General features: G+C 36.4%; 2 protein-coding genes across 2 annotated transcripts; both read left to right on the top strand.

Annotated features, from left to right (window-relative positions):
• Nucleotides 1–12,290: 12,290 nt before the first annotated feature.
• LOC124414217 lies at nucleotides 12,291–18,391 on the top strand. The gene is made up of 6 exons (XM_046895194.1): nucleotides 12,291–12,440; nucleotides 14,063–14,233; nucleotides 14,766–14,984; nucleotides 15,082–15,396; nucleotides 16,735–16,876; nucleotides 18,195–18,391. The coding sequence occupies exons 1-5, from the start codon at nucleotides 12,291–12,293 to the stop codon at nucleotides 16,852–16,854; spliced, it is 975 nt and encodes a 324-aa protein (XP_046751150.1). The 3' UTR covers nucleotides 16,855–16,876; nucleotides 18,195–18,391.
• A 120-nt stretch (nucleotides 18,392–18,511) lies between these two features.
• LOC124414242 lies at nucleotides 18,512–26,162 on the top strand. Its single transcript, XM_046895227.1, has 4 exons — nucleotides 18,512–18,643; nucleotides 20,673–20,727; nucleotides 22,446–22,604; nucleotides 24,802–26,162. Exons 2-4 carry the CDS (start codon nucleotides 20,683–20,685, stop codon nucleotides 24,988–24,990), a joined length of 393 nt encoding a protein of 130 aa, XP_046751183.1. The 5' UTR covers nucleotides 18,512–18,643; nucleotides 20,673–20,682; the 3' UTR covers nucleotides 24,991–26,162.
• Nucleotides 26,163–26,611: the final 449 nt, after the last annotated feature.

Below are 26,611 nucleotides of genomic sequence, written 5' to 3'. Positions count from 1 at the left end.
CTTTGATATTTATTTACCGTTTGAATGAACATCAAATTACAGCAAGAGTTACAAGAATACTTATGAACAGTACGAGTAACCGTAACAAAAAAAAAAAGAACAGCAACATTTAATAGATTTTATCGTTTAGGCATAGAGATACAAAATTAATTTTCAAGACTACCTCTAAACTATATATATATATATATATGTTTTTTTTTTTTTTTTTGGTTACGGTGAAAAGTGAAAATAGTTAAGGACTGTGTGTATATAATGAAATGTAACCACAAATAGAAATTTCTCTCTGTATGTCACAAGTGGTTGGAAGAAAGTGAAATTTTATATTTTTCGCTTTTTAAACTCGTTCGAAATCCTTTTTTACAATCTTCATTTCTTCGTTATTCTTCAGACGATTGTTCAGAATCGTCGTAATAAGATTTTGTCATCCATAAATTTTTCTTCCCCTAAATTTACATTTGACAAGCCTTACCGAAAATTTCATAATTTTTCTTCAATCGGGAATAAAATTGTTGTAACTCGTGTTATAAAAAGGTAAAACGAAATCGGTTAACGTTTTTCCTTTTTTCTCACCTTCTTTATAAACCAGATGTAAAATTTTCATTTTACAATTCTCTCAACATCTAATTGTTATAAAAATCTACGAGTCACTTCAAAACCTGGTACATAATAAATTCATTTTATTTATAAAGGCAAAAGAAACAAAAAACCAAAAACTTTCACCGGTTTAGAATCCGGATTGCTTAATGGGGCGAAATTTTGCAAGCAGTGAAAAAAGAGAATTTCAAGCTGCTCGCACATGTTCAACAAAGTTGATAATAATTATATCGATAAATTGATTGTGGAGTCATAAAATATCATGAGTCGTAAGAATCGAAGCCTTTTGCTGCAGCATGTCGATGCACATAATATATATATACATATATATGTATATAAATACTGCATATACATATACGAGAGAATGAATCAGCGTAGTTAACAACTTGTTTGTCTCACATATTATATATTCCGTAATTTCGATGCTTCGCGTTTTTAAACTTTCATTCTATTATTATTAACGCGGGCATTCACCTTTCGAAACGATAACCGTTTATCCGAGAAATTAGTGATTTTACCAAGAAAGAATAACTATGATAATAAGAAGTGTAAGAAATAAAGCTGAGATATGTTAATGAAATTTTAACAACCGGAAGTCGATTAAAGTGAAATTAATGTTGTGACTCGCGTTTCAAATATCGATACAACCTGCAGCTCGTCAGTTTCACGACTTGGAAACTGTGATTCATTTGTATCGTTCAAACTCAGCTTTTGCAAATAAACATATATTCAGCGATATATGTATATGTCAATCGAGTAGAATAAACAAAATTAAGAAAAAAAAAGAAAAAAAAAAAAAATGGGCAAATTCCAAACGAAGAATTCGTCGAGTATTACGTCGCTTTACCAGAAGATTATGCAGTCAGCGACGACGAGTTCCATTAAAAAATTTCATTTGACTATCGGAAGTGACTAATGGTTACGTTTTTTCCCTGTTGTTTCTTCTTTTCTTTCTTTTTTTTTTTTTTTTTTTTTTATCTCTTTTCTTCACTTTATCTTGAAACTGAAAATTCCCAAGCTAACTACTCGCGTTATCGAAACAGCTGACTAATTTCGATAAATATATAATTTTCCCTAATTTTTTACGAAATAAAAAACGAACCGCAAGCGTTCGGCGCACGATTCAGATGGGGGGGAAAAAAAAAAAAGAAAAAGAAAAGAAAACCTTCGTTCTTTGAAAAAAAATATTTACAAACCAATTTGTAATCAATTATTCTTCGAGCAGGTATTTTTTTTTTTTTTTTTTTTTTTCTTTTTTATCCCTTATCTCACAAAATAGTCGATAACGATGTTTTTTTTTCTCTCCCCCCGTTTTGTCAAGTTTTCGTAAATTTTAGAAAATCCCCCGATAATCGACAAAAATAAAAAAATCCATCCACCCCCTGAAACGTAATTTTAAATTGGCAAACTGTTAATATTGTTTTATTTTTGCAGGAGAAATATTTCTTATTATAAGGATCAATCGAATGTCCTAAATATTCATACATATTTAATTAGATATTTCCGTGTGAAAATTGAAAGTTTTCTATACAATTCTCTCTCCGCAGTATCGTTGAAACATCTGTCACCTGGACTTTCGTAAAATTCACGAAGTACTTAACGTGTTACACATTAAATATATACCTAAACTATATGTATACACATGCAGCTATTCTCGCCACGAGTTTTCGAGGCTTGGCTGTAGGTAATGGAGTCGATATGCCCGTAGGGCTGCTTTTCGGCCATTCGCAGAATTGTTATCGAAACTCGACGTTGATCCCATCCCCTATAGCGAATCCCCGAGGAACGAATTTGCAACCCTTTTAGGGCGGGACTCTCTAATTGTGGCGATAAATTGCGCCGAAATAAAATCAGCCGAATACGATATAAGCGATTTTCTCGAACTGAATCTGTCCAGTTATTTTTTTTTTCTTTTTTTTCTTTTATCTATTCGTTTTTGACAAGGTGAACAAAATTCAAAATCATTGAACTTGTTCGTTGGCGGCTTGATGTGACGTAACGTGTTATAGTTTGGAAAAAAAAAAACAGAAAAAGAAAAAAAAATCAACAACAAAATCATCCTGAAAACAGGTTGATGTTATTCGATTTTCGAAATTGACAAAATTGGGAGGAAAATACTGGGAAGTAAAAAAATAATTTGATCAACTTTTCGTTTCGAGACTGATGAAATGAGGATAAATTATCATTTAAATTAATTATAGTCTTCGTGGAATAAGACTTCTGAGAAGTTTTAACAAGCAATTATCTAAAAATAAATTGAAAAAAAAAAAAAAACATCATCAAGTTGCCCTACTTTCCTCGCGTTTCTTTCAACATTTGTATTCATATTTCTTCTCAAATTTACAGTACAAGATTAAATTATATTTACTCACTGATATATTTTGTGAATGAATTAATTGTTACAATTTGATAATCAATACTGTATATGCAATAAGTAAAAAAAAAAAAAACAATAAATAAATAAATAAGAAAAAAGCAAACAGGAGTTTAAAAGAAAAACTTTGGTAGATAATGTATGACGTATATGTAATGTATGTAAATATTTAAGGGGAATTATGCGGTACGATAAGAAACGTCAATAAATAAGTTGGACGTAAATTAACCGAAGAGAGCGAGAGAGAGAAAGAAGCAAAAAAGTCACGCGGGTCGAAATCCTACGTTGTCAAATTAAACGATTCAAATTAAATCAGGTATCTCTGTCACGTGTCATTGAAACGGACTCAACGTGAGCTGTAAGTAATTATTGTGCCAGAAATGAAAAAATGATGCAAACTCTTGAAGCTGAAGATAAAAAAATAAAAAAAAAAACAAAAAAAAAAACACAAGGTGAAATAAGAGAAACGAAAAATAGTCACGATTAAAGTGGCTAAAAATGGCGGCGAAGACTCGTAAAGAAAGTTGAAAGAATTTTTCTCCATCGCTTGCAACGTTTTTCGAAATATTATTACTGAAATTTGAAAATCGAATCGCATAAGCTGAGTTGAAATAAAATATAGCAATTTTTTTTTCACACCTCAAAATTCGTAAACCATTTTCTCCACGATACTTTTCTATAAGGAATTCTCAGACACCCTCACGTGACGCACGAGCGGGGTAGAAATGGCGATACGAAAAGCTCTCTCAGCACAAAGCTTGCAGCCTCGTCGGTATCTAATGCGGCAGCATTCGCCGAGGGAACCCTTCATTCATATTACATGGTGTATAAACCCTGCCGGCTAGCTTCGCGCGCACGTCGAATTACCCCGTACTTCGTTATACACAGCTCGGTCTACGTAATATGCGGGTCTCTGCATTTCCGGATAGTGCTGCAGGTGTCTAGCTCACCCATGATAATCCGACATGGGGTGCAGCTAGACGCCCAGGGGTTAATTTAACACGGAATAATAAATGCGAGAACACCGAGTCACGAGTTCGTCGTAACCTTTTTACCGTGCCTGCACACGTAAAATTGTTCATTTTTTTATGAACAGGTACATATTTTATTTTCAATTTAGAATTAAGAAGTTGGTAAGACTATACATTTTTTTTTGTTCCTTCCTCAAGAAAAAAAAAGAAAGATAAGAATAGTAAATTTCGCAACTAGTGCGGAAAATGGAATTTTCCGCACCGGTGTGAGAATGTACTATTTTGCGCATTCGTTCGGATACGGAAAATCGAATTTTTCGGTACTCGGTTAGAAAAAATGATATTCTTTATGTGTGAAATTTATTTTATACTGTTTTCTAATCACGAAAATTTTCTTTTTTCGGAAATAATGATTGTAGAGGAGAATTAAAAAAAAGGCTGTAAGTACCTACAACAATAAATGTTAGTAAGCAGGTAAAATAACTATTTTCTATTCACTCCCTGGTTATTTGATATAATCTGTAAAATCTTTTTTTATTCCTAAGAAAAAAAGAAAGTGTGTAATTTAAATTCGATTTTGCGTATCGAAATGAATGCGAAAAATAATAAATTTCCCGCACTAGCGCGGAAAATCGTATTTTGCACACTAGTTGCACAATATGCAAAAATTCTTCCTTACTTTTATTCCCTGATTTACACCGAAGCGAAATTTTCCCAGAATACTGAATATCCTTGTTATTCACACTTAATCTGTTAATCCCACTTTGTTTCGATTACTGACCGATTTCATTTATTCACTTTCTGTTACACTTATTGTTGACTCACTGCTTATTACCGATTATTATACCTGCGCAAGACCACGTTACCGTTTTGCATGCATAGTTCACCTGCCTCTACCACCATGCAGGTATCATGGGTGACCCGCCTATGGTTGACTAATTTCAAGCACATAATCCCAGGTCAGAAGCTTTATTTATATTATAGAATCGGTAATACAAGTGAAATGGGCAATAATTGAAGAGTCATTTAATTCCAGGTTAACAATAAATCGAGCCGTCTGCTCTTTTCGGATTATTACGGTAGCAGGTATTATACTTTTACAACAGTCTTATAGAAACGGGACATTATTTTTCGAGGGCAGGTTAATTCGGATCGAATTCTTCAGCTTTAATGCTGATTCTTCTAGTTATTATACAGTGTAACGAAAATTTAATTGGAGATTTAAGATTAGTTGAATATTCAAGAAGAATTAATTCACTGAACAATTGAAAAACTAGAAAACAGACCCATTTGTAAAAAAAGAATTTCAATTTCACAGTATAGTTTCCACATTATTGTATCCGTGCAAATAAGAAAAAAAAAAAAAAAAATGAAGGAATATAAAAAGGAACTGATGAATTTAAAATATTTTCAAAAGTATCTTGAAAAAATTAATCGAATATGAAATTTTCTAATTATATTCAAAGTCGATTCGCGAATAACACTGTGCGAAAATATCAAAATGAAGGATCTCAAAATCGAGTATAATAAAATTTTAAGGATCGATCAAGTCTTTTATGGTAATCGAAAATCACGGAATCTGATGAATGCAAGTATAATAATTACTACAAAATAAGATCTTTCATAATTTTTTTTCACCCAATAATTTCTGACTATTATCGAAACTCTATTCACGCGGTTTAGTTTTCACAAAAACACTCGTCCTATAGATAAACGGATGAATTTATAATACCTGTGTCAGAACAAAAAGAATAATAAATAATATCCTCTGAGCAAGGCGCCATGCCGGGGCGTCTTTTCTTCCATTAAACGACGCCGCGGGTGTTTCTGGGTATTTTCAAGCTTGCCCCTGCAGCCCCCGATCCCTAGGGAATACCCGGGTTAATCCCCCTGGGGGGGCTGAAAGGCTGTTGGGCGGAATTTAGTGCTGCCCGATGAATTCACATGGGAATTCGTTCGTTTCTCGGTGAGGATTTGAATTGCGCATTTTGCCCAGCGAATCAAATACGCCTATACTTACCTCGGTGTTTTTTTTTCACCGTTAACAAGTGTCGAAAAATTTTCTGCCCCAAATTTTTCCGGGATGATTAGAAAAAGTGAAGCTTTGTGTGAATTTTTTTTTTTTTTTTTTTTTTTTTTTTTTGCGCGATAATTTCAAATTGTTTTTTTGTTTTACTTTTCAATCAAATATTACTCACAATTTTTACAATGAGAAATTTTAAATTAATAACTTAAACTTAGATGTTATCTAAAATCACTTTTGATCCGATTGATTCAATTATTTATCTACTAACAATAATAAACAAATGTTTTTTCACTCAATTATTTTTCCACCTAAAAAATATATCTGGCAACAGCGCATTTAACAAATAAACAAATTTCATCTATACAATCACAAAATGAGTAATGAAAGAACTCAATTTCGACAGAACGAACGATTTGCAAATGAAGAAAAAAAATAAACAAAAACTGTAAAATGGAAAAAAACGTTTTTTTATCCGACGTTGCCACATTTTCGTAAGTCTGATACGTCAATAATTTTTAACTATGGCTGACTGACATTTTCGCGAACTTTTAACCATTAATTAGATTAAAATATTTCCAAAACTACAGGTTAAAATAAGTTTTTTATAATTTTTGCGTAGTTTTAATATCCAAAGATTCGGTTTTCCTTCCATTTTTATCTCTGTCGAAATTACGAACGTTTAGAAGAAAAAGAGAAAACGATTCGTCAGCGAATTATATTACTGCGTACCGACTGTATAGGCTTTTATATGTTTCCCCTAGGAAATATACGTATAGTGCCTATACATATATAGTAATACTCGGATCATAAAGTTTGTTTTCCGATTGCTTCAACGGCCGGTAAATATTCCGTGATCAACGTGTGCGCGTTTCTGTTTCAATATACGTAAAACTGAGACAGTTTTACACCGGTGGAGGTTATTTGAGTAGGAAAAAAAAAATTTCCAACGCAGGAATTCGCACCGGGTATTCCGTAACGAATCCGCAATTTTTTATGCCTTCCGTTTCATCGACGATCATTTTTTGGCATATTCCTTCGGACGTTCTTTCAATTTTATACATCGAATCGTTTGTCGACGTTATCACTCTTCGTCTTGGATTAGGTGAGTTGAAAATTTAATAAAAAAAAAAAAACGGACTTGAAGCCATTCTCAAAGTGGCGATATCGTGTTTTTAATCTTTCGTCTGATCAATGTTAAACTGTTTGCAAAAATTGTCTAAACAATATCGTGTGAATCATTAGTTTATATACGTGGTTTCTCTTCGAATAACGAAAACGTTAAGTGATCGTGATTAATAGGTGAATTAATAACGAATGATCGAGAGTTGGCACGGAATCTCCTATATATGCTGGTATACGTAATCGGTGCAGCGGAGGCCCCGCCGTTATATGCCAACCCATCATACCCTGTTTGTTTTCAGAAGATATCCGACGTATATATGCGCTAACGTGGATGAACGCTGGGCTCGCAGGCTCGTTTGTTTGACGTTGCGAAATTGCGAAAATAACTCGATTACCGCAGATATAGGTATACACCTACGTCCATAAAGCATTCGTGGTGGATCCGTCGCGTTTTATCCGTCCATGGCCGCGTCACTCGGTGAAAATTGAAAAAACTGCGTATAAGGGAGAAAGAAATTTTTTTTACGGTATGGGCATTGAAAAGTCCACTTTTTGTGGCAGTTTTCGTTTCGTAAAGTGACGCTTTATACGGCAGCGAACAAAGTTGCGGAATAAAGTCTTTATTCCGCAGTTTTGACGCGCAGTTCGAAGTGCGCATCCCAAACTGCCGAATAAAGTAGCTTCGTCGAACAGATCGCGACATAACCTCACTCTTCGTTTTGCTTTTCAATGCCCATACCGTAAAAAATATTGTATGTGGCATGCCCGTAAACCGTTTTTTGCCTCGGATAATTTCAGTACTCGCTTCCGGCTCGCTTCCAGCTCGCCTTCAGCTCGTCCTGAAATCTTCATCCTTGCCAAAAAAAAAAACAGGCGGTTTACGGGCATGCCACATGAATAGCTATTTTTTATCAATTTTATTTACGCTCTGATCGCTACGTTTTTATACGTCAGGATGGTTGAAGAGAAAAACCAAAAATTCTTTCACTCTTATATTCTGAAATGTTAGCGTTCGATGTAAAAAAATATCCTCACGAAATATGAGCTCTCTAGCTCAAGTTCAGAAACTCGCTTATTTGATTTTCGTTTCCCATTCAGTTATTGTTGGAAAATTTCACTTTTCGTTAAAAGTTGAAATACTCGTAAAGTATTTAATATTTTTCTTCAAAACTGATTCTTCGTTAGAACAGTAACGATTTTCTCGTTTTTGCTAAAAATTGGTAGTTTTGATCTTGACAAGTATCTTAGAGGTTTAGAAATCTTGAAGAATCAGCTTCATATCAAGGATCTATGCTTAAAAAGTATTTCAACTTTTAACGAAAAGTGATATTTTCCCAGTATGTTAAATGAATCTGAGAAATATCAAGCAAATAAGCAACCTTTTAGACTTGAGCCAAGAGCTCATCCTTCGGGATGATCTTTTCTCTATCAAACAGTTACATTTCAGGGCTTACGAACTAAAATAATGAAAAAAAAAAATTTTCTTCAACTGCCTTGTTACACATATTTGCAAATATTGCACTTCCATCTTGGAACTAATTGAGTATACCCAAGCAGTAAAGTGTTTCTATACAAAGATCCCTACACAATCTCCAGAGATCTGAGTACCCTGATAACCGTGAGTAGCACTACGTGTTGTTATCAGTTTGCCGGATAGTTTCAGACCCCGAGGGGCAGAGGAAACGAGAGTTCAGAAAGTGCTGCAGGATGTTACCCAAGCTTGTGGCTCGGAACCCTCCAGAATGTCTCAATCGTGCCCAAAAAGCAGACGACCCTCGATTCCTCTCCCTCGCTTCCATTGCCCCATGAATCACGAGCTTTAATAATTCGGTGAAAAAGTTTTTCGATCCTTCAATTTACCGGTCAGTTCTATACTCGGTGAGAAAAGTCTCGAAAATGAGCTCAGCATTGAAACGTATCGATGGATCCTCAGTAATGTTTTGTGGTTGGCACTAATCTATACTTTGCGTGAATTTTGTCTAACAAATTTCTGCGAGATATAAATACAATTGTTACACCAGCTAGACAGAAATTGTTCAACGTTCAGACGATAGTCTAACCCAAAAGTACGAAAACGTACAAGAGCCATTAGCTGTCCTTCGAATCCATTGTAACCTGAAGCTCGTGGTTAGTCCCTTTTGACGAACGAAAAAATCAGTGATGATTATTGACCATGGACAGAGCTTTGGACCACCAGACCTTGTGATCTCTTCAAGAATTTTACGTCAGTAATGATTATTGAGGATGGACCGAGTCTTGGACCACCTGCAGACCTTGTGGCCGCGCACTTCTATGCCTTGTGAATCAATTTTCGCAAATGATCAACACCCGGAATGCTGAATAAGCTAGAAGCTTCGGTCGGCGATCAGCGGATAGCATAGAAGGTGAACGAGGCAGGAAACAGGAAGTTACGGGTAGTTAACCAGGCAGAACAAGGCAGTGAAGAGGAGCAGTTCTTGGGGCGTTGAGACAGTGCCGCGTTTGTCTAATCGCGGAAGGAATGAAGGATGGGTTGCAGGCCAGTCTTTGCCGTATAATCTACCAATATAGTTGCTTTCGCAATTCTTCTCTGCGGATTATATATATTCACTTGCGAAATGGAGTGACGACGTTGTGCCGCAGCGTGTTATAATGATCGGAAATACACTGCAAGCACTATCCAGCCAATAATATCGAGATCATGAGAAGCATAATTCACGCTAAAAGATCTAAAGAGAAAGAGAGCTTATTGGTATGGTATACGGATTGAGTGTGAATAGTGAACAAACTTCGGATGACTTGATGACGTTGTGAACCCTCCTGTATTAGTATATTAGGAAAATCTCTTGAGATGTGAAAAACTTCAAATTACAAACTTGTCATAGGTTTATTCAAATTCATGATTTAGTTCAGCCACAGGATTTCAACTTGAACTTCACGTAACTGATGCCAATTACACCTTCCCTCGCTTCACGAGAAACCTGAAGTCACTCACTTTACGTTCCTACTTCGAACGAGCTAATTTGGATTTATAACGTGTCCAAAAAAGGCATCAACTGACCATGATGTAATCGAAATCTCGTTACTCGATCGCTTCTCGTGAAATCAATCGACTGCATTCGGACTTTGAATTGGAAGCATTCTCGTCAATACTCAGTCTCTACCAAACTGAAACTGACTTTGGATGGTATCTGACTCAGATTTAACGTTGAATACTGATCGATCTATGATTCGAAAACGATATAAAGTCACTAACTTCGTACATCATCTCGTGGACAATCCAGTATCTGGATATAAAACCAGCCACTGTGCGTGATCAGTCTCGACTCTATCTCCTACCTGCGATCGAGATTATGATCTGGCGCATTCCCTTATGCTGCATAGACCGAAAGAGAGTCAACGACATATAAATGACGTCACTCACCTAGTCTGTAAAATCCTTTGCCGGAATTCTTCGAGGTGAGATTCATTCGCTTCGTTCTTCAACGCTGCATCATCTCTGGACTGTATACCTCTACACACGTATGAATTGGATCTTATACGCATGATAGCCCGGGCGTCAAAGTGTGTATAGAGCTGGTATTCAGTCAAGAATGCGATGGAATCACGAGTGATTCAATCTTCTACCCCCATAGAATTACCATATAAAATTTCGAGAAACGCTCCCGTTTTTTCTCCCTCACTCTCATCTTTTTCTTTATTTCTTTATGCCTGAACCGAATGAAATTTTTTTACCTCAACTGCAACTATTTCTGCAGTACTTTAATAGGTGCTGCGCCTCAGTTGTTTTCATTGATTTTATGTGTTTCTTATTTTTTTTTGTTCATTATTTTTTGTCCTTGCTGTGCAACCTGTAATGCACATGCACAACTGGACAGCATCGAGGTTAACCAGAGTCCCATGCAGAGAAAGGCTGGACTGTCTTATAGAGCAGTCGTTTATACTGTTAATTCTGTTCAGAAGTTGCAGAGTTATTACCGTTACACATAATACTCGTGTGTGCTTCTGTAAATCATTGCTCGAATAACTTGTTACTTATGTAACATATGCATAATATCTGTGTATATATGTATACTAGGGTGGCGCAAAAAAACCGACTATTTTTTTTATTTTGAGTCTCGTGTGACAAAATGTTAGTTTTTGATGTTTAAAGAGCCCACTCCAAAGGACAGTTCGAAAAAAAAATTTTAAGAGGTCGCTCCACATTTTTTAAAACGTCAGAAATCGTCAAAAATCGATTTTTTTTTTTAAATTTTTTTTACTCGTTACGGTATAATTATATAGACAAAAAAAATAAGTTTCCGAAAGTTTCAGTTCAAAATTTGAAGTTTGAAAGGTCGCTCATAATTTTTTTTCAATTTTTTGGTGCATTTCTTTAGATCTTTTCGAACGACCTTTTAATATTCATATTAAAATTTCATACATTTTTTTTCTCTAATTTAGTAAGAAAGAATCGATAACAATACACCACGACATGAATTAAAAATCAAACAACATACTGAAAATATAATTTTTTTAATTTAATTTTAGGACGATTTTTGACATTTGAAAAATTTGGAGCGACCTCTTAAAATTTTTTTTTTTGAGCTGTCTTTTGGAGTGGGCTCTTAAAACATCAAAAACTAACATTTTGTCACACGAGACTCAAAAAAAAAAACAATGTATACGTAACTCGGTGTCTTGCAATAATTGTAACAGCAATTTGTCTATCGTAACTCACTGGACGTTCCATCGTGGATAAACAATTAGTTGATATCTTGAGAACTGGACGTGGTGGAAAGAGAAAAAAAATGTCATTCTATAGAAGTCGTGGTGTACTATGGAAGTATGGGTTTTGAATATCAGAGTCAAGTGAATTCTGCTTGAAAAATATTTTTAAGGATTCTGTGCAAGGATATTGGAATGCGTTGCGGAAATATGTACCGACGAGATTCATGAAGTATGGAATGACTATTTTGCTACCCAGCTACCTGAGATCCGTTTCCGGTCTTTTTTTCTACCTGAATATGGAATTTGTTTTCTTTACTTTTAGTATTTGTCGAGCACAAACGTAGCGACACAAGAAAGGAATTCTGAAGATATCGAGTAACAGAGAAGAGGTGAAAAAAAAAATTGATCAACGATCTACAATATGGCCACAACCGCAGGATCCTCTTTGGTTATGATGGGTTTGATCTTCATCGATGATCGTGGCGACTCTCTGGATCACGATACGTAACCTTAAATGAAGGAGGATAATTCTTTTAACAAGGACTTGGAAGGTTTGAGGACCTCCGACAAAGATCGACGAAAGTCACGTAACGATCGTGAATCGGAAAACGAAAAACAGGATCACAGCGACATCGTTCACGCATCGTTTCGGTTCCTTCAATGTGTGAGTAGATTTCTAATAAAAAAATCACTCCACCGGCCGTAGTTGATCGATATATGGGATTTAGGAAAAGGAAAATCAAGAGTCCGAAACAGGAAACGTTCGCTTTTGATACTTTCTCATCTTTTATTCATTATACCCGCGTTTGTTTACACTGTCTTAAATTCTACAGAGAGTGTGAGAAACGGCGAAAGAATCTCGCCTTATAAATTCATCAAAGATAACTTTAAAGGTATAAAGAATTACAAAACAAAGAGATTACAGGCTGCGCTTCATTCAAAAATTAGGTCAGGTTTCCTTTTTCTTTTCTTCTCGTAATCCGAGACACCTTCTAGTAACACAGAGACAACGGGGTTGATTAAAATGTAGCGCATAAAAATAAAACCTTTAAGATAAAGAGAATCGTAAACACGATTAAAGAGGAGAAGAAGAAGAAGTCGGTTTCCTATTACACAACACGTGTACCCCTTTGTTGACAATTGACTTCCTATGTTTATTCGCAGTGTTCCAAAAATCTGTGGAAAATTTTTGAAAAGCAAAACGAAGAGTGAGGTTATGTCGCGATCTGTTCGACGAAGCTACTTTATTCGGCAGTTTGGGATGCGCACTTCGAACTGCGCGTCAAAACTGCGGAATAAAGACTTTATTCCGCAACTTTGTTCGCTGCCTTATAAAACGTCACTTTACGGAACGAAAACTGCCGCAAAATGTGGACTTTTCAATGTCCATACCGTAAAAAAGATGTTTGTGTTGATTTTTTTTATTTTTTTTTTTATTAAAATATATACTAAAATTTAGAGTAAATTTTTGAAAAAAAAAATTCTTCAACAGGCCGAGGAGAAAATTAGTCCAATTTACAGTGAAAGAATGCATTTTATTTTCATATCATACGTAATCTTGAGGAGTAGTTGTACTAACTTATCGAGAAACTGGGTCGCTTGCATTACAGCTGCAACAGATCGTCTCATGTGTCGTGTCGGCATGCATAATATCTCGAAAGTGCAGCGTATGTGACAATACGATACATACATCAACGCAATGGAAACGCATCCAACCACTGCACCGCAGATGAATGATTTCCAGCAGTATGACTGCTAGTGTTGAATTTCCGGTATAAATCTAGGATAGTGAAACAGTAACGAGTGTTATGACTGCGACGCAAGGAATCTGTAACGCATAAAGCATTTGCTCTACGCTGCAGTTTTGAAATATTTATTTTAAACGGACGTGCATTTGTTGGAGTATAAAATTCTTTGCCTTGTTTATGTTTTTACAAAAAATTTAGTTGATACAAACTATCAGCAACTTGCAAGTGGTAATCGAAAAATGAGATTTTAAGCGAAATGAAGTAAATATTGTGTAATTTTTATGTGAACTTTAATTGCAAAAAAAATTAAAACATTGATAAACGTAAAGAATTTTATAACAAAAAAAAAAAAAAAAAAAAAAAAATCAAACCGGGCAGATAAAAATCAAGGTCACATTACTTGGGTAAGAAAATTGTGTGATCTTAATTGCTGAACGTAAAAAATTACTCTTTTTTCAACGCATTAAAATCTTACCTCGGATGTTGCGAAAGAAACTTTTTTTTCGTGAAATAAACTTCTATCCATTTGGATTTCCAGATCGCTGCTGGGCTGGTATTTGTCTATCACATGATCGGAATTTGGCTTATCGGAATATCAAATCTGTCCGATGTATCCATCATCGTAATATACCCGATCTGTTTCTTGGCCAGTCTGTTACTCGCCATTAGCAGATTGTTAAATTTCATACCAACCCCAAAACCCATAATCGTAAGCTTGTTTAAACCATATTTATATAATATAACAAAATTACCGCACGAATGACTGATTCTGAGCGATGTCCAGAGACCGAAGAAACAAAACTCTTATTAATTACAAATATCTATAGTTTTCGCATATTTAGTAACCATCTGCAACCGTTCAAAGAAATTCGTTCATGCATTGGGTATCCCAATTAGTGGTCTAACGATAGTCGAAAAAGCATGTAATCTGTGTTTCCAAGAGACGCTGTGCGCGTACCTGGAAATTTTTCTTTTCGTTTTTCCTTCCTTCGGAAAACACGCTGCACGAGTCCCTTGTGAAAGATTAGGAAAACCGGAACTGGCCGTTAGACTATCGAGCCTATCCGTTAATCCCCAGCATGTCATATACCTATACATAATGTCTGTAATCCGGAAACATCCTCAGAATTTGTCAAATTCAGTAAAACCGTGAAATATTTTGGTGAAAATTTGTCCAAAAAAAAAAAAGCAAAGAAAGAAAAAATGGAATACAAACGAACACTTTTCTCTGACTCAAACAGCCAGTCACCATTTCCATCGTTGGATGGATCTGCATGCTCACTGGCGCAATATTGATCATGAGGCATGCTGAAATCTCTATCGATGTTCACCATATGACCGACCACGAGATCGCCGAAAGTCCGGTTTTCATCCATGACTTATCAGTCTGCGCATTATCCTTGGTTGGGTCTTCAGTCTACATCGTCCATGCTTGGCTCCTCTACGACTGCTGGTGGTGGGTAGGTGGATGTGTTCTGCTAGTTCATGATTCAGATCCGATTCGTTGTGCAATTTTATAACCCAATGGTGATGGTTTCACAACTTGTATTGTTTCAGGAGAAGAAGCAGAAGAAGAAGAAAGAGATGCAAGCCAGTGAGAGTGCTGAAGAATCTATTACCGCATCGAGGAACGACGGAGTGCCTTCAGATCGAACGGAAGTGAAGCACCAACCGGATAGCGCAGCTGGAATTGCTTTTCCGGGAACTTCTAGTGGGCGGAATCGATCCACAGAGGCTGGGAACAAGAAGGTTAGAAGGACGTCAAAGCTGCTTGAGAAGCTTCGAGGCAATTCGAAGACTAATGTCGACGATATAGACCCTTTCGTTGACCTGGATAAAATCCTCCAAGAATCCACGGGCACCAAGGAAATTGTCAGTTTTCCTTTCCCGATTGATTTTCTGACGCTAACGTCGTTCGCTACTTTATACACCTCGATGTTAGAATGGACGGCCGCTTTTCCATTCGTATTATTCGAAGGTTTATTAGTTTGGAGACGGGATCAGATCTCTCGAGTGATTGAGAGTCTCGTTTTATTTCGTAATTACAGTCATTTTTAAGTGAGATTTTTTAGTCAAACTTTAGTCGATTCAGAGAATAGTAGAACCAAAGCTGTTCTCCGGTTTAAATATCACTGCCTTTTCGTCCTGATCATTTTTCCGCTCTAATCAAATCGAGTCGCGTTCTGATTGTGCGACATGAGGTTCTTTAGATCACTGAAGAACATCTGCATCAAGGTTTCTTCTTTACCGAGCCAATTGCCGGTACAGCAGTGACCGCTCGTATCCTAATTCAACCGGCAACTCGGCTCGTCGTAAAAAACAAATGCAGCTTACCGACGGTCGATAACAAAAGTTTCACAGCCAACGGCAATTCTTAAGAAAGAATTTTACAACCAAGGCGATAAACTTGGCCGGCAATCGAAGAGCCGATATTTCTGTAAGCCATTTATGATGTGTATTCTCTGGTTTTTTTTATCAACTATCCACTTCTATTTCTACTGACAAAACAAAAAGTCGATTCTTCTAGAAAATCGATCTCTGGTCAAAGTGGCAATCGACACTATCAGATCCACTTTTTAAATGAAGTTTTTTTTTATCGGTTTAGTCTGACTACTGTTGATGATACCGAAGTAACGAAGGGAAAGTAATGAAGTGATTGAAATGACTTTACTGTGACTAATTTTGATTAGGAGTATCAGAGTCACTTGAAACCTTGAGTGATCATTGATAACTGCTCGGTGAAGTAATCGGTACTGGAATTTAGTTGATTCGTTACCGTGAAACCGCAGCTTCTGTATAATTTTTTTCTTTGCAGGATGCATTATCCTTTCCGATTACCTGTTGCTAGTTTATTTAATAATTCTCAAGTCCATATATCGGTAATACATTATACTTATAATAAATAAATATCAGCCCGCGAATTATTTATATTCCAAAGGCGCGAAGGAATTGCCATAAAATAAATTAGCTAGTCTACGTGATGCAAAGAGGATTCTCAGCAATGTACGCGCATAGCGCGGACTCTGAATGTATAATTTTCATTGCCTTATTTTTAAAGGAGGAAACCTCAATTGCGACAATGTTGAAGCGCCGTCCATTCTACATTGTGTGGTTGTAAGTCGGCTCAAGGATTGATATAATTAAACGGCGTCTAATTGCTCGCTATTTAAGCGACAATCAAGCTGAAATTTCCTCTTTTCTCACACTCAGAACATCGAGGATGAACCTGTTCAGCTCTACTGCTGTTGTGTCGAGCTTGTACGACGGGTGAAACAGGAATACAAGGGCAGTGTTCCAGGTCATGAGTTTCAAGTCGTTCATGTGATGTGAAAAGGGCGTTGAGATTCCCTCGGTAAACGAGAAAAGGAAATTCGTTTCATCGCACAAGTATTATATAAATTCACTCGACGTTATCATTTGCCGTTTGTTCCATGTTTTTTTTCAATTTTGAAATACAACCAGAACCGAAAAACTTGATCACTTGCGGTCGTTTGATTAATTGTTTCTTACTGTTTCTCGAAAAAAAAAAAACCGTTTATCCTTACGGAAGACAAAAACAACGGCCTGAGATGATAACTTTTTTATCACCTTGGACTTTTACTGTTGGAACGATGAATTCATCATTTTCTGCATAAAAAGTCTCAGTCATTTTCGTTTCAAAATGATTTCACCAAGAGAGCTTTGAATCGCGGAAATCCAACGCCTCGACGTGCTCCAAATTCTTATATTACGCGAAAGCCACAAACGACGTTGCGTTATACCTGCACTTAATGTTCGTTCTTAAAGAATCTGTTCTTCGGTCAGCCTTGAACTCAATTTACTGAAATGTGAGATCACTGGTCTAAACTTTAGACCCTAAATTACAGCCGACTCCATTCGACTAGTCCGTTTACTATATTATAACATCGTGTAAAGTAACTTCAGAGTTTCTACCGGAACTGGAGTAAAATCTTGCTTCTGAATCATGTCGTACATTAGCGCAATCTGCGGAATGATCTTTGGATCAACACCGATATAGTCGATGTACTTCTCATCCCTGATTGTGAGTCAACATCGCTATATATTACGTTACAATAATTTCCGTTCACTGACAATGAGAATAATCACGCCTTGGTATTTTCGCGCGGTGAACTAATCGCGCAATCCTTGATGATGCGGCTCCGCCTATCAAGATATTTTAACAATTTGATGCTAAGGCGGTAGTTACGTCACCGTACCAAGCAAAGCACAACCTGATGCGATAGTGATGTCATTCGTGTCGGGCGTGTATGTTGTTCAACATGACATAGAGGTGTAGACTCTACCAACTGCGTCATCGTAACAAAATCGCTTAGACAGTCGACCTCACTTACGTCTCAAAGTTGTAGCGCCTCTCCTGAGATTTCCTCATCAACGGTATAGACAACAGGTGCTGACCACTGATCAAACTCATCTTGGTTTGCGCCAAGAAAGAGAAGAATAAAAATAAAATTGCTCAAACAAATCAACAGAGTAATCGGAATTGTTTTATTCAGACAAATAATCACTTCGTGTCTGAGTATGCATCATTAATTTCTGTTTACGAGTCGAGTTCGTATCTTATCAAGCAAAGACCACTGCCTTTATCAAGCATGAGAAGAAAACAACAACTGGTCCAGACTGCGTGTTTTTATACCCAAATCATTTCACAGAAGTAAATCCGAGTCGTTAAAACTCGGTCAAAACCGATTGGACTCGAAGCTTCCGGAGAGAATTGCCGGGATTTAACGTACCCAAACCAAACCATAGCCAGCAACAAATTGGATCCATAATATCCTTCTTCGATGGGGTTCTATAGTAGCGTTGGGTGTGACCTACGCGCATTAGCCATATACCTATATCAACGCACCGTAGCATCACCATGCGTGACCACATCGCGTTCCGTTAAGGAACGAGTGGGGATTACGGATCGAGGGAGTGAGAGAAGCTACGCTGCTCGGTAAATCTTCGCCAAGTTTCAGTTGTGTTTCAGTCGTTGAAGAGTCACATCTGAAGGACTCTTCAGTGTTGTTCATCGCCAGTATCATTAAAATAAAGTCAGCCCTTTGCAATCCGATCCAGTTTACACAGTTAACAGGACACCGTTTGAGCAACACAAAGTGTGTGAGTTTCATTTCGTAATAAGTTAGTTAACAATCGTTTTACGTCAAATTTTAACTTACTGAATACAGATAACACTTGTTGACATTCAATTATTGTCACCCTGTTGATGACGATGATGTGTGTCATCATGGTTCTTACTCCAATGAAAAGCCTGGAGCACTTTTCTCATGTGGTTTTTCATTGACCGGTTAATTTTACCCACACAACAAGTAATATTGACTTCATCATTACTGCAATGTTGATCGGTTTTTTCGTTGAGGAATTCAATCCAATTCAAAGGCTGAGAAGTTTGATTAGCTTACTTTCCTACACCTCGTGCATAATTAGATGTTAGGTATATGAACGGTGGCATACCGATCATTCGTTTGGATTGAGCAATCGGCAATCGATGCTTCGATCACGTCCATGCATGATTATATCGTAGTACTTGCCGATCTCATAGAACCTACCTACACTTCATCGAGGCCTCTTAAGGGGGCAACCATGGCTCACATTGAGAGGTCGTGACTATCTTTGGGAATGCGAACGGTTTGTATACCTCTGCATGAATTCCATGCAGGTATGCACGCATGGGTTGAATAGGAATCAAGTATGTTGGCATGTACTGAAAACAAACGGGGTTCATATCATTTCATCTGGATGAAGAAATCGGGTCGGCTGATGTATTTTCACCATTGCATGCCGCGTTTGTTTACCTTAAACCGTTCGTTCGGTCCAATTTCGGTCCAGACCCTACAAGCTTGCTTGTAGATTTTTCAACTATTCGTGAAAATAACTCACTTTGACCTAACTAGGTCAGACTTTCTGCAATCGTTAGTTACACCACCCGATGTGGGAAACCGAGTCTATTACCTTTTTCATTCGAGGAACAGCCAACCGGTCTCCCACCTAACACTCTCTAAACATGCAGACTCATTGTTATGCTAAGGTGAGAATTGCTGGCTTTCGTTAACGTTCAGAGTCAGAATGTCGCTCTTACGATGTCTCGATAATTTTACTCATCGAAATTGAATTCTATTTATGATCAAGACGAAGAAGAAGAAGAAGAAGAAGAAGAAGTTGATTTGACTTTAAACCTGTCGTATATACCACAACCTGAGAACGTCTTGTAGTCCTTATTCCACATCCAATTGCAATTCTCTTCAGTCTCTTTTTTCTCCATCATCTGTGATCCATGTAACTCAATTATAACCGAACGATCGGCTAAGGAGGTCAACGGCTTGCACGTTTCCTCTCCAGGGTGTCGGAACTATAAAGCTGAAATACTACGCTTCAATCGTAGTACTGCTCGTTGGGTTCGTAGCAAGACTGAAAGGTGCGGTTAGCGGTTCCAACCTTCCACTCTCTTTTCACCATCCTCTTCTCTTCGAATCAAACTTCCTCGAGCTGGGTGGTTAAAGCAGAAAAAAGGAAAAAGAGAAGAAGAGAAAAAAAAAACAACAGTCTCGAATGAAAGGCGTTGCTCAAGTCTACGACGCCAGATACCTTATGCGTCTTGTGGTCTTGGCAAGTCATAGTAATGTAGTAAACGGCCCTTTCTCTCTCTCTCTCTCTCTCTCTCCCTATATTTTTTTTCTTCGTACTTGCCGTGAGCTCTGAGAGTCGAAGGGACCGGTCGGTTGGCTCGGTTGAGGTCGCAGAACGAGGATGTCTTCCGGTATGAGGAAACCGTGAGAAGAGTTATTCAGAGATACTCACAGCGCAAGGGGCAACAATTAATTCTCTTCTTACGAAATTCTTCTTTTCGGTTATGCGGTATAAAAATATATACTGTAAACGCATTATCGTTGGATGTGTAAATATAGTATCAAGGTGATTCGATACGATCGCAGAAGATTTTTTGACTATTCATAATTTTGTATCAGGCACACACTTCTTCATTATTTGCTGTTTAACGCTGAAGCCGGAAATCTCCGATCCATGTATAAACAATTATAAACAATTATGACAAAATGTTTTATCAGAATTGAGATTTTTAACGCAACTGAAAATTTATCCAATTTATTTTTTCTTTATGTCTGTTTTAGGTGAACAAAAATGGCCAGCCTTACAAAACTCTCGATCATCAGGCTCTTCGAGTTGGTGAGTAACGTTTTTCGCCTATTAAACTGTCCAAACGTTTCTTTTATAATCCATTTTACCAGATCAAGTATTCCGGTAATTTAATTCAACAGGATCCTAAAGCGTTACTTAATTTCTTTTTTTTTTTTTCTTGCCATCTTCATCAGCCTTGAAAGGCATCGTGTAGTTTTTCATCTATTCAATCTATCTATAACTGACTTTATTAAACTTCATGAACATTCAACTCATAAAAATCATACTTCATTTCCAAACAATCTTTGTCCCTTGTTTTTCTGTCTATGATTATCACTTTCCAATATGTCGATACAGAATCTAATAGACTTATCTTTGCGGCTATCGATTCAAAATTAGCGCCTTAAATCCCTGCGAAAACTCTTCTGCTTTATTTTCATGGAAGCGATGAAGAAAACCAGGGCGTGGCTCGTTACAAATATAGAGCTGTGAAAGAAATACATATCTATGTAAACTTGAAACGTGTCCATTGTGTGTGGATGAGGTTAGCATTTGTCACGAGAGTTATCTCTAACTGTCGAGACTACGTAGCAGTCCTCATTAATCTCACTGTTAAACATCTGAGAATGTATAGGTACGTTTAATACTGTACCTTCATCCATGTGTCAGCATGTGTTAATTTCACTCCCTAGGCTTGGACGTGTTTGGCCACGCGAGTAACCGTCTGGAACAGAAATGACGTAACACGCAGTTATTGTGTCACGTACAGTTCACAGTTCACAACCACAATATCGGCAACCATATACTTCCGCAGGTGGTCTTGGGGCTTTCATACGCATCATAGCGATATGACGTCGTGTCCGTAGTTTTATCTTTCATTTCCGGTACTCCTCATCATCGTGGATGGAAGATATTACTATGAAAGTAAAATTAACAATCAACTATCGAGGCTTGTTTATCTTCCAGAGAAACAAAGAGAAGAAAGAGAGCTTAACTCGACACAAAATCAGTGCAACTAATGGGAATCATGCACGATGGTGTTACTTCTTGGAATTTGGACTTATGCCTGATAGCTGAAACACTTAGTTGATTAAAAATTAACGAAGTTTAAACCTGGTAAACATTCCGTCACCGATTCCGAAAATTCAATTAGGAACACTAGATTATCGGTGTAACAAAAGCTCGCTTCAAAAGAAAGAAAGAAAGAAAAGTTTACAACAAAATATCCTCGATCTTCCAACAACTGTATCGCGAATATGAACAACCGACAGATAAATGATCAATTTAATGTATCGATCAGCGATCACAATGGTTAGCCATATATTCCTCGTTTCTCATTCCAAGTGCAATTATCCCAGACGGAATGCACCATAATTGCTATCATTGATCCACCGTACGTTTTACTATAAATAGTTTTGTTGTTGTTACTTCACTTTTACGCTGTTATATTATTATGCATACGCATGACCGTGTGGTATGCGATCGTGTATACACTAGTACACACATCGTTGAATCCTGTGAGTCGCATCTGCGCAGCAGCATTTCTCAACCCAAGGACATGGTATGGAAGTGGCCGGGAGCTGGTGGACACTTAAGAATGGTAATAATAGTGTCGGCATGGCATCTATCCGCATCCATCCACCTACTCATCACACGTCTATATCTGATGTCCAGATTTCACTGCCGACAATTGCATTTTTCGATGGTTTTTTTTTAGGTATTTTCATGAGCTTTCAGATTCGATCTTTTCCCATTTCTGGTTTCAGGTCATAGTCTGCGTCCTCCTTGGACTGCAATATCACTCCGGTGCGGCGTCCTCGATTTATGCAGGAATGCTCACCATGGGGACCATTGGTGGATTCTTGATTATACTGGTCGGACTTTTTGCCGCAACAATGATGGGGACTCCGGTCAATCGTCGTGTGGTAATTTCTATTATCTTGTCTTTTGTTACCTGCATTACCGATTATCGTATTTTCCGAAGATTTTTTCAAACTTAAATCAGATTTATCGAGCCTACGGTTAACAGTTATTTGTTATATTTTATGGAAATGCTTTTCACCAGTAAGTTATAATAATCTTTCTACTTTTTACCACATTTAACAAAGTTCTTTGTCTCAACACCCAAGCGAAATTTACTTGCAGCTTAATTTTACTTTGCAAACTGTAGAAAATATCGGATCAATATAATATATATTTATTACTACTCGTTTTTGGATAGTCACTTTGGGACTTGTTGAATAATTCATTTTATTTCACACCAAATTCCCACCCTTTCGGGGTGGGTCGAAAAAATCACGCGATGAAATCGATGCTCGTCTGTTAAATTCACGCAAATCTATACAGCCGAATAACCTTTGAGCCACCTAACGTGAAATAACAGTGTTCGAACACGCAGCAGCGTGTGACCTACAAATTTCAAAATCCTGATTTAACGATCAGGAAACGAGTCGTAGATAAAAGTCAAGGCACGCAATTTTTATCTCGAAGATTTCATCTTGATCGTCTGATTCGTGTTTATTTTATTTTTATTGTAGTATTTTTAAGAGTCACAACCAATCAAACGGAGTGTGAGGGTGAAAGAAAAAAAAAAGAAATGCCGTGAACATGTTTTTTCATGTGATCTTTAATCGACGATAAATAACTCAGCAACAAATCGTTCCACAAATTTCAAACAAATCTTGAATTATAGCTTTGAATCTTGACGCTGCCTGTACGTTTGAACTGTTCAACGTCGTTCATTTCCGCAGCAGTTATATAAATGTATTGATAAAATCTTTAACAACTTGATGTTTCGCGGGTGTTTTACTTGAAAATATAAACAACGATCTAGAATGAAGTGTAACCTCAAACTACTACATTTCGAACTCTATTTCAGGGGTCATGAAAAATGAGAAAAAAATTTTTTTTTAAATAAAAACAGCCTAGAATCTTTCGATTTTCCACTTTTTCTCTCTCTTTTATCAGGATTATAATTCTTTGGGGGCGAGGCTCTAATTCGCGTCTTTGGTCACGAAATGTCGCGAGTAAATGGCTCTTTTGCACTTTCCCCGGCGATATTAGAGCCAATAACGCGATCTGATATCGAGTGTGGGAGACGGGGGATGCCCGGATAATACGCATTGCGTGTCGCCGATCAGCGGGAAGCCCTCGACTCGCGACTCAACAGTCATCGGCTATTCTTAGCCATCGCACGAGCCTTTAACGATAATTAACTGACGTTCTGATTACACATAGCTTTTACACATTTTTATCTTACGTCGTTAAGCAGGATTCTACATAAGAAAGTTGGAAATAAAGAACGAAAAAGAAAATTCATGAGATACCTTGCGAATGATTTTATTTATTTTTTATTCTTTTTATTTTTAAGAAATTGCAGAAAAATGAATAAATAAAAATTTTTGTTCTATTTCCTCATTATCTTTATTTTTATTTTTTTCTCTCTTTTTTTTTCTACACACGCACGATTTGATTTGGATTGTGCAATGATAAGTATACGTATCACGTCATTCGCGCGGTAAAATAAACTTGAAAGCTGTTATAATGAACGGAGGGAGAACGGACTTGGTCCGTTGTACTGAAAATATCTGGGTCGTTGAGTAGTAAATATATATACTCTGAAACATTTCAAAACAAATCAAGTCGATTATATAGGCGTCTTTAATGTGCAGGTAAGACTACTGCAGACGAAATTGTTTGAAATGTCATTAGAAAATTATACCTTTTTGTTAACAATCTATATATATATATTGAAGAGAGAGAGAGAGAGAGAGAGGGGAAAAAGACGAAAAGAAAAAACAACACCGCGATAATCTTGAAACAGGTTGACATTTCAACTGTTACTTTTAGAATTAATCTTGCAAAGATTATTAGAGAAAAGTTGGAGGAAATTTTCTGAAACTGTATCCTAGAGTTTTTTTTTTTTTTTTATTTTTTCATTTTAATATTTTCAATGTACAGAAAAGTCGAGTCAAATGTATTTTATTCAGAATAATATTACTGGCTGAAACATCAAAATCACGAAAATATGTAAGGAGAAAGAGAGGAAAAAAAATGATGGAGGATTGATTTTCAGAAATTTCATTCACGTGCAGGTGATAATATTATTTACATTTTCCTTAGGACCTCTTCTTCAGTGTCGTCGGCTGCGTTCTGTTCATAATCGTCGGTGCAGTGACCATCGATTACTACCAACACGCTTCCAATTACCAAAATGTCAGGGACATTGGATTATCCAAGGGTTCCTTAGCGGTGATAGAGGGTATCTTCTTCCTAGCCGATGCTGTGTTCACCTTCCGAGGTGAAGCTTGAAGTCTACACGGCTAAAGAAGCTCGCTTCAAAAGGGACTGCTTCTCGTATATATATATATATAATATAATATATATATACACAGTAATTATTATAATACCACTAAGAGTGAATATATAAGTGTCCGGTGAGTTTTTCAATTACCGTAACGATTTTTGAGAATGAAAGTATGTCTGATACAGAAAATTTGACTGCGGTCGTGATAAAATAAAGCAAAAAAAAAAAAATTATTCACGTTATTAGATGGACGAATACAAAATCAATATGGCCGCCAGTGTACTACCTCGATTGCGACTTTATTCTTTCCGTACAATCGTTTTTGGCTTCTGAAAATTAGCCAGTTTTATGTCAGATTAAAAAAAAAGATGGCAACAACGGTTTGATTGTCATTTTAATGCTAAATCATTTTTTTCACACTGAGTATTCAGCTAACGAAATTCACTCGTATAGCTTATGGTTCACTCTTGATTATTATCAGACTATATATTAGAGGTATAATATAATATGACGTACCATCAATGTGTTACTATCGAAAACGTGTTATTCTTGTCAAACGATTGACCATGTCGTTTAGTGTTTCAGATAATTTGGTTATTCGTTTTTACCGTAATGAGATTTTCAATGTGCTTTTTCCAACTCTTCATATTCTGGTCGCGCCTAGATTCCGATAATCGTGTTTACGAATCAATCAATAGACTTAGCCCAGGTCGTATATTTAATATAAATGTATTGCGTACTCGTGTAGAGAGGTGAAAATTTTAATACTTGAATATCATTCCACGAGGAAACAAAAATTACCACTGAATCAGGTGATTATATTAACATACGTAACCAGTGAAATGGAAAACGTTTAATTTTTTGTTATACTGTCTTTCGAAATTTCCACCTGGGCATGCAGTATAGTAACAGTCGTTCGATGATCATAAATTTCAATTTTTAGTATAAACCGCAATATTTTCGCACTTAGATAAAGTAGCAGTCCCAGTTAAACAAAGATCTATTTCATAATATACACACAGAAATTTATATTTATTGTTAACGTTAATTATTTAGATTATTATATAAATATACTTGTTTACAAGTAATTTATAGTAATACCATAAAGATAAGTTGCGTATAATTGATATTTGCCCATCGTATTATCACATCGCATATAATTGTGAGATGAGAGGAAGAACAAAAAAATATATATATAGTAGTAAGTAGTAATTGTAAAAGAGTAAAGAAATGATTATATCAATGTTACACTACTTGTACGATTTCTACGTTTATATAATTTTTTTTTATAATCTTTAATTTTTTTTCCCAGTTCTGCTCTTGCGGTTATTTAGTTTCCAATTTCTTTTCTATAAACCTCGATGTACAACATAATTGTCGATATATAATATATACGTTACTACGATAAGCCCAACATGTTGAGATGTCATATAAAATATATATAGCTTACACGTTATGTGTATACACACATATATATATGTATGTATACACAAAGTATACATGTATACCTAAATATCTAAATCTGTTGAAATCTTACATTTTCGTTTGCACTCTTTGTTTTTTATTTTTTACTCCATTCGCCTCTATATATAATATATGTATTAAACTTTAAGTATCTCTTGGATT

The sequence above is a fragment of the Diprion similis genome, chromosome 13 (assembly GCF_021155765.1).
Source record: "Diprion similis isolate iyDipSimi1 chromosome 13, iyDipSimi1.1, whole genome shotgun sequence".
NCBI classification, from domain to species: Eukaryota; Metazoa; Arthropoda; class Insecta; order Hymenoptera; family Diprionidae; genus Diprion; species Diprion similis.
Note: the sequence above shows the minus strand (reverse complement) of the source record. Positions and strands in the feature narration are given on the sequence as shown.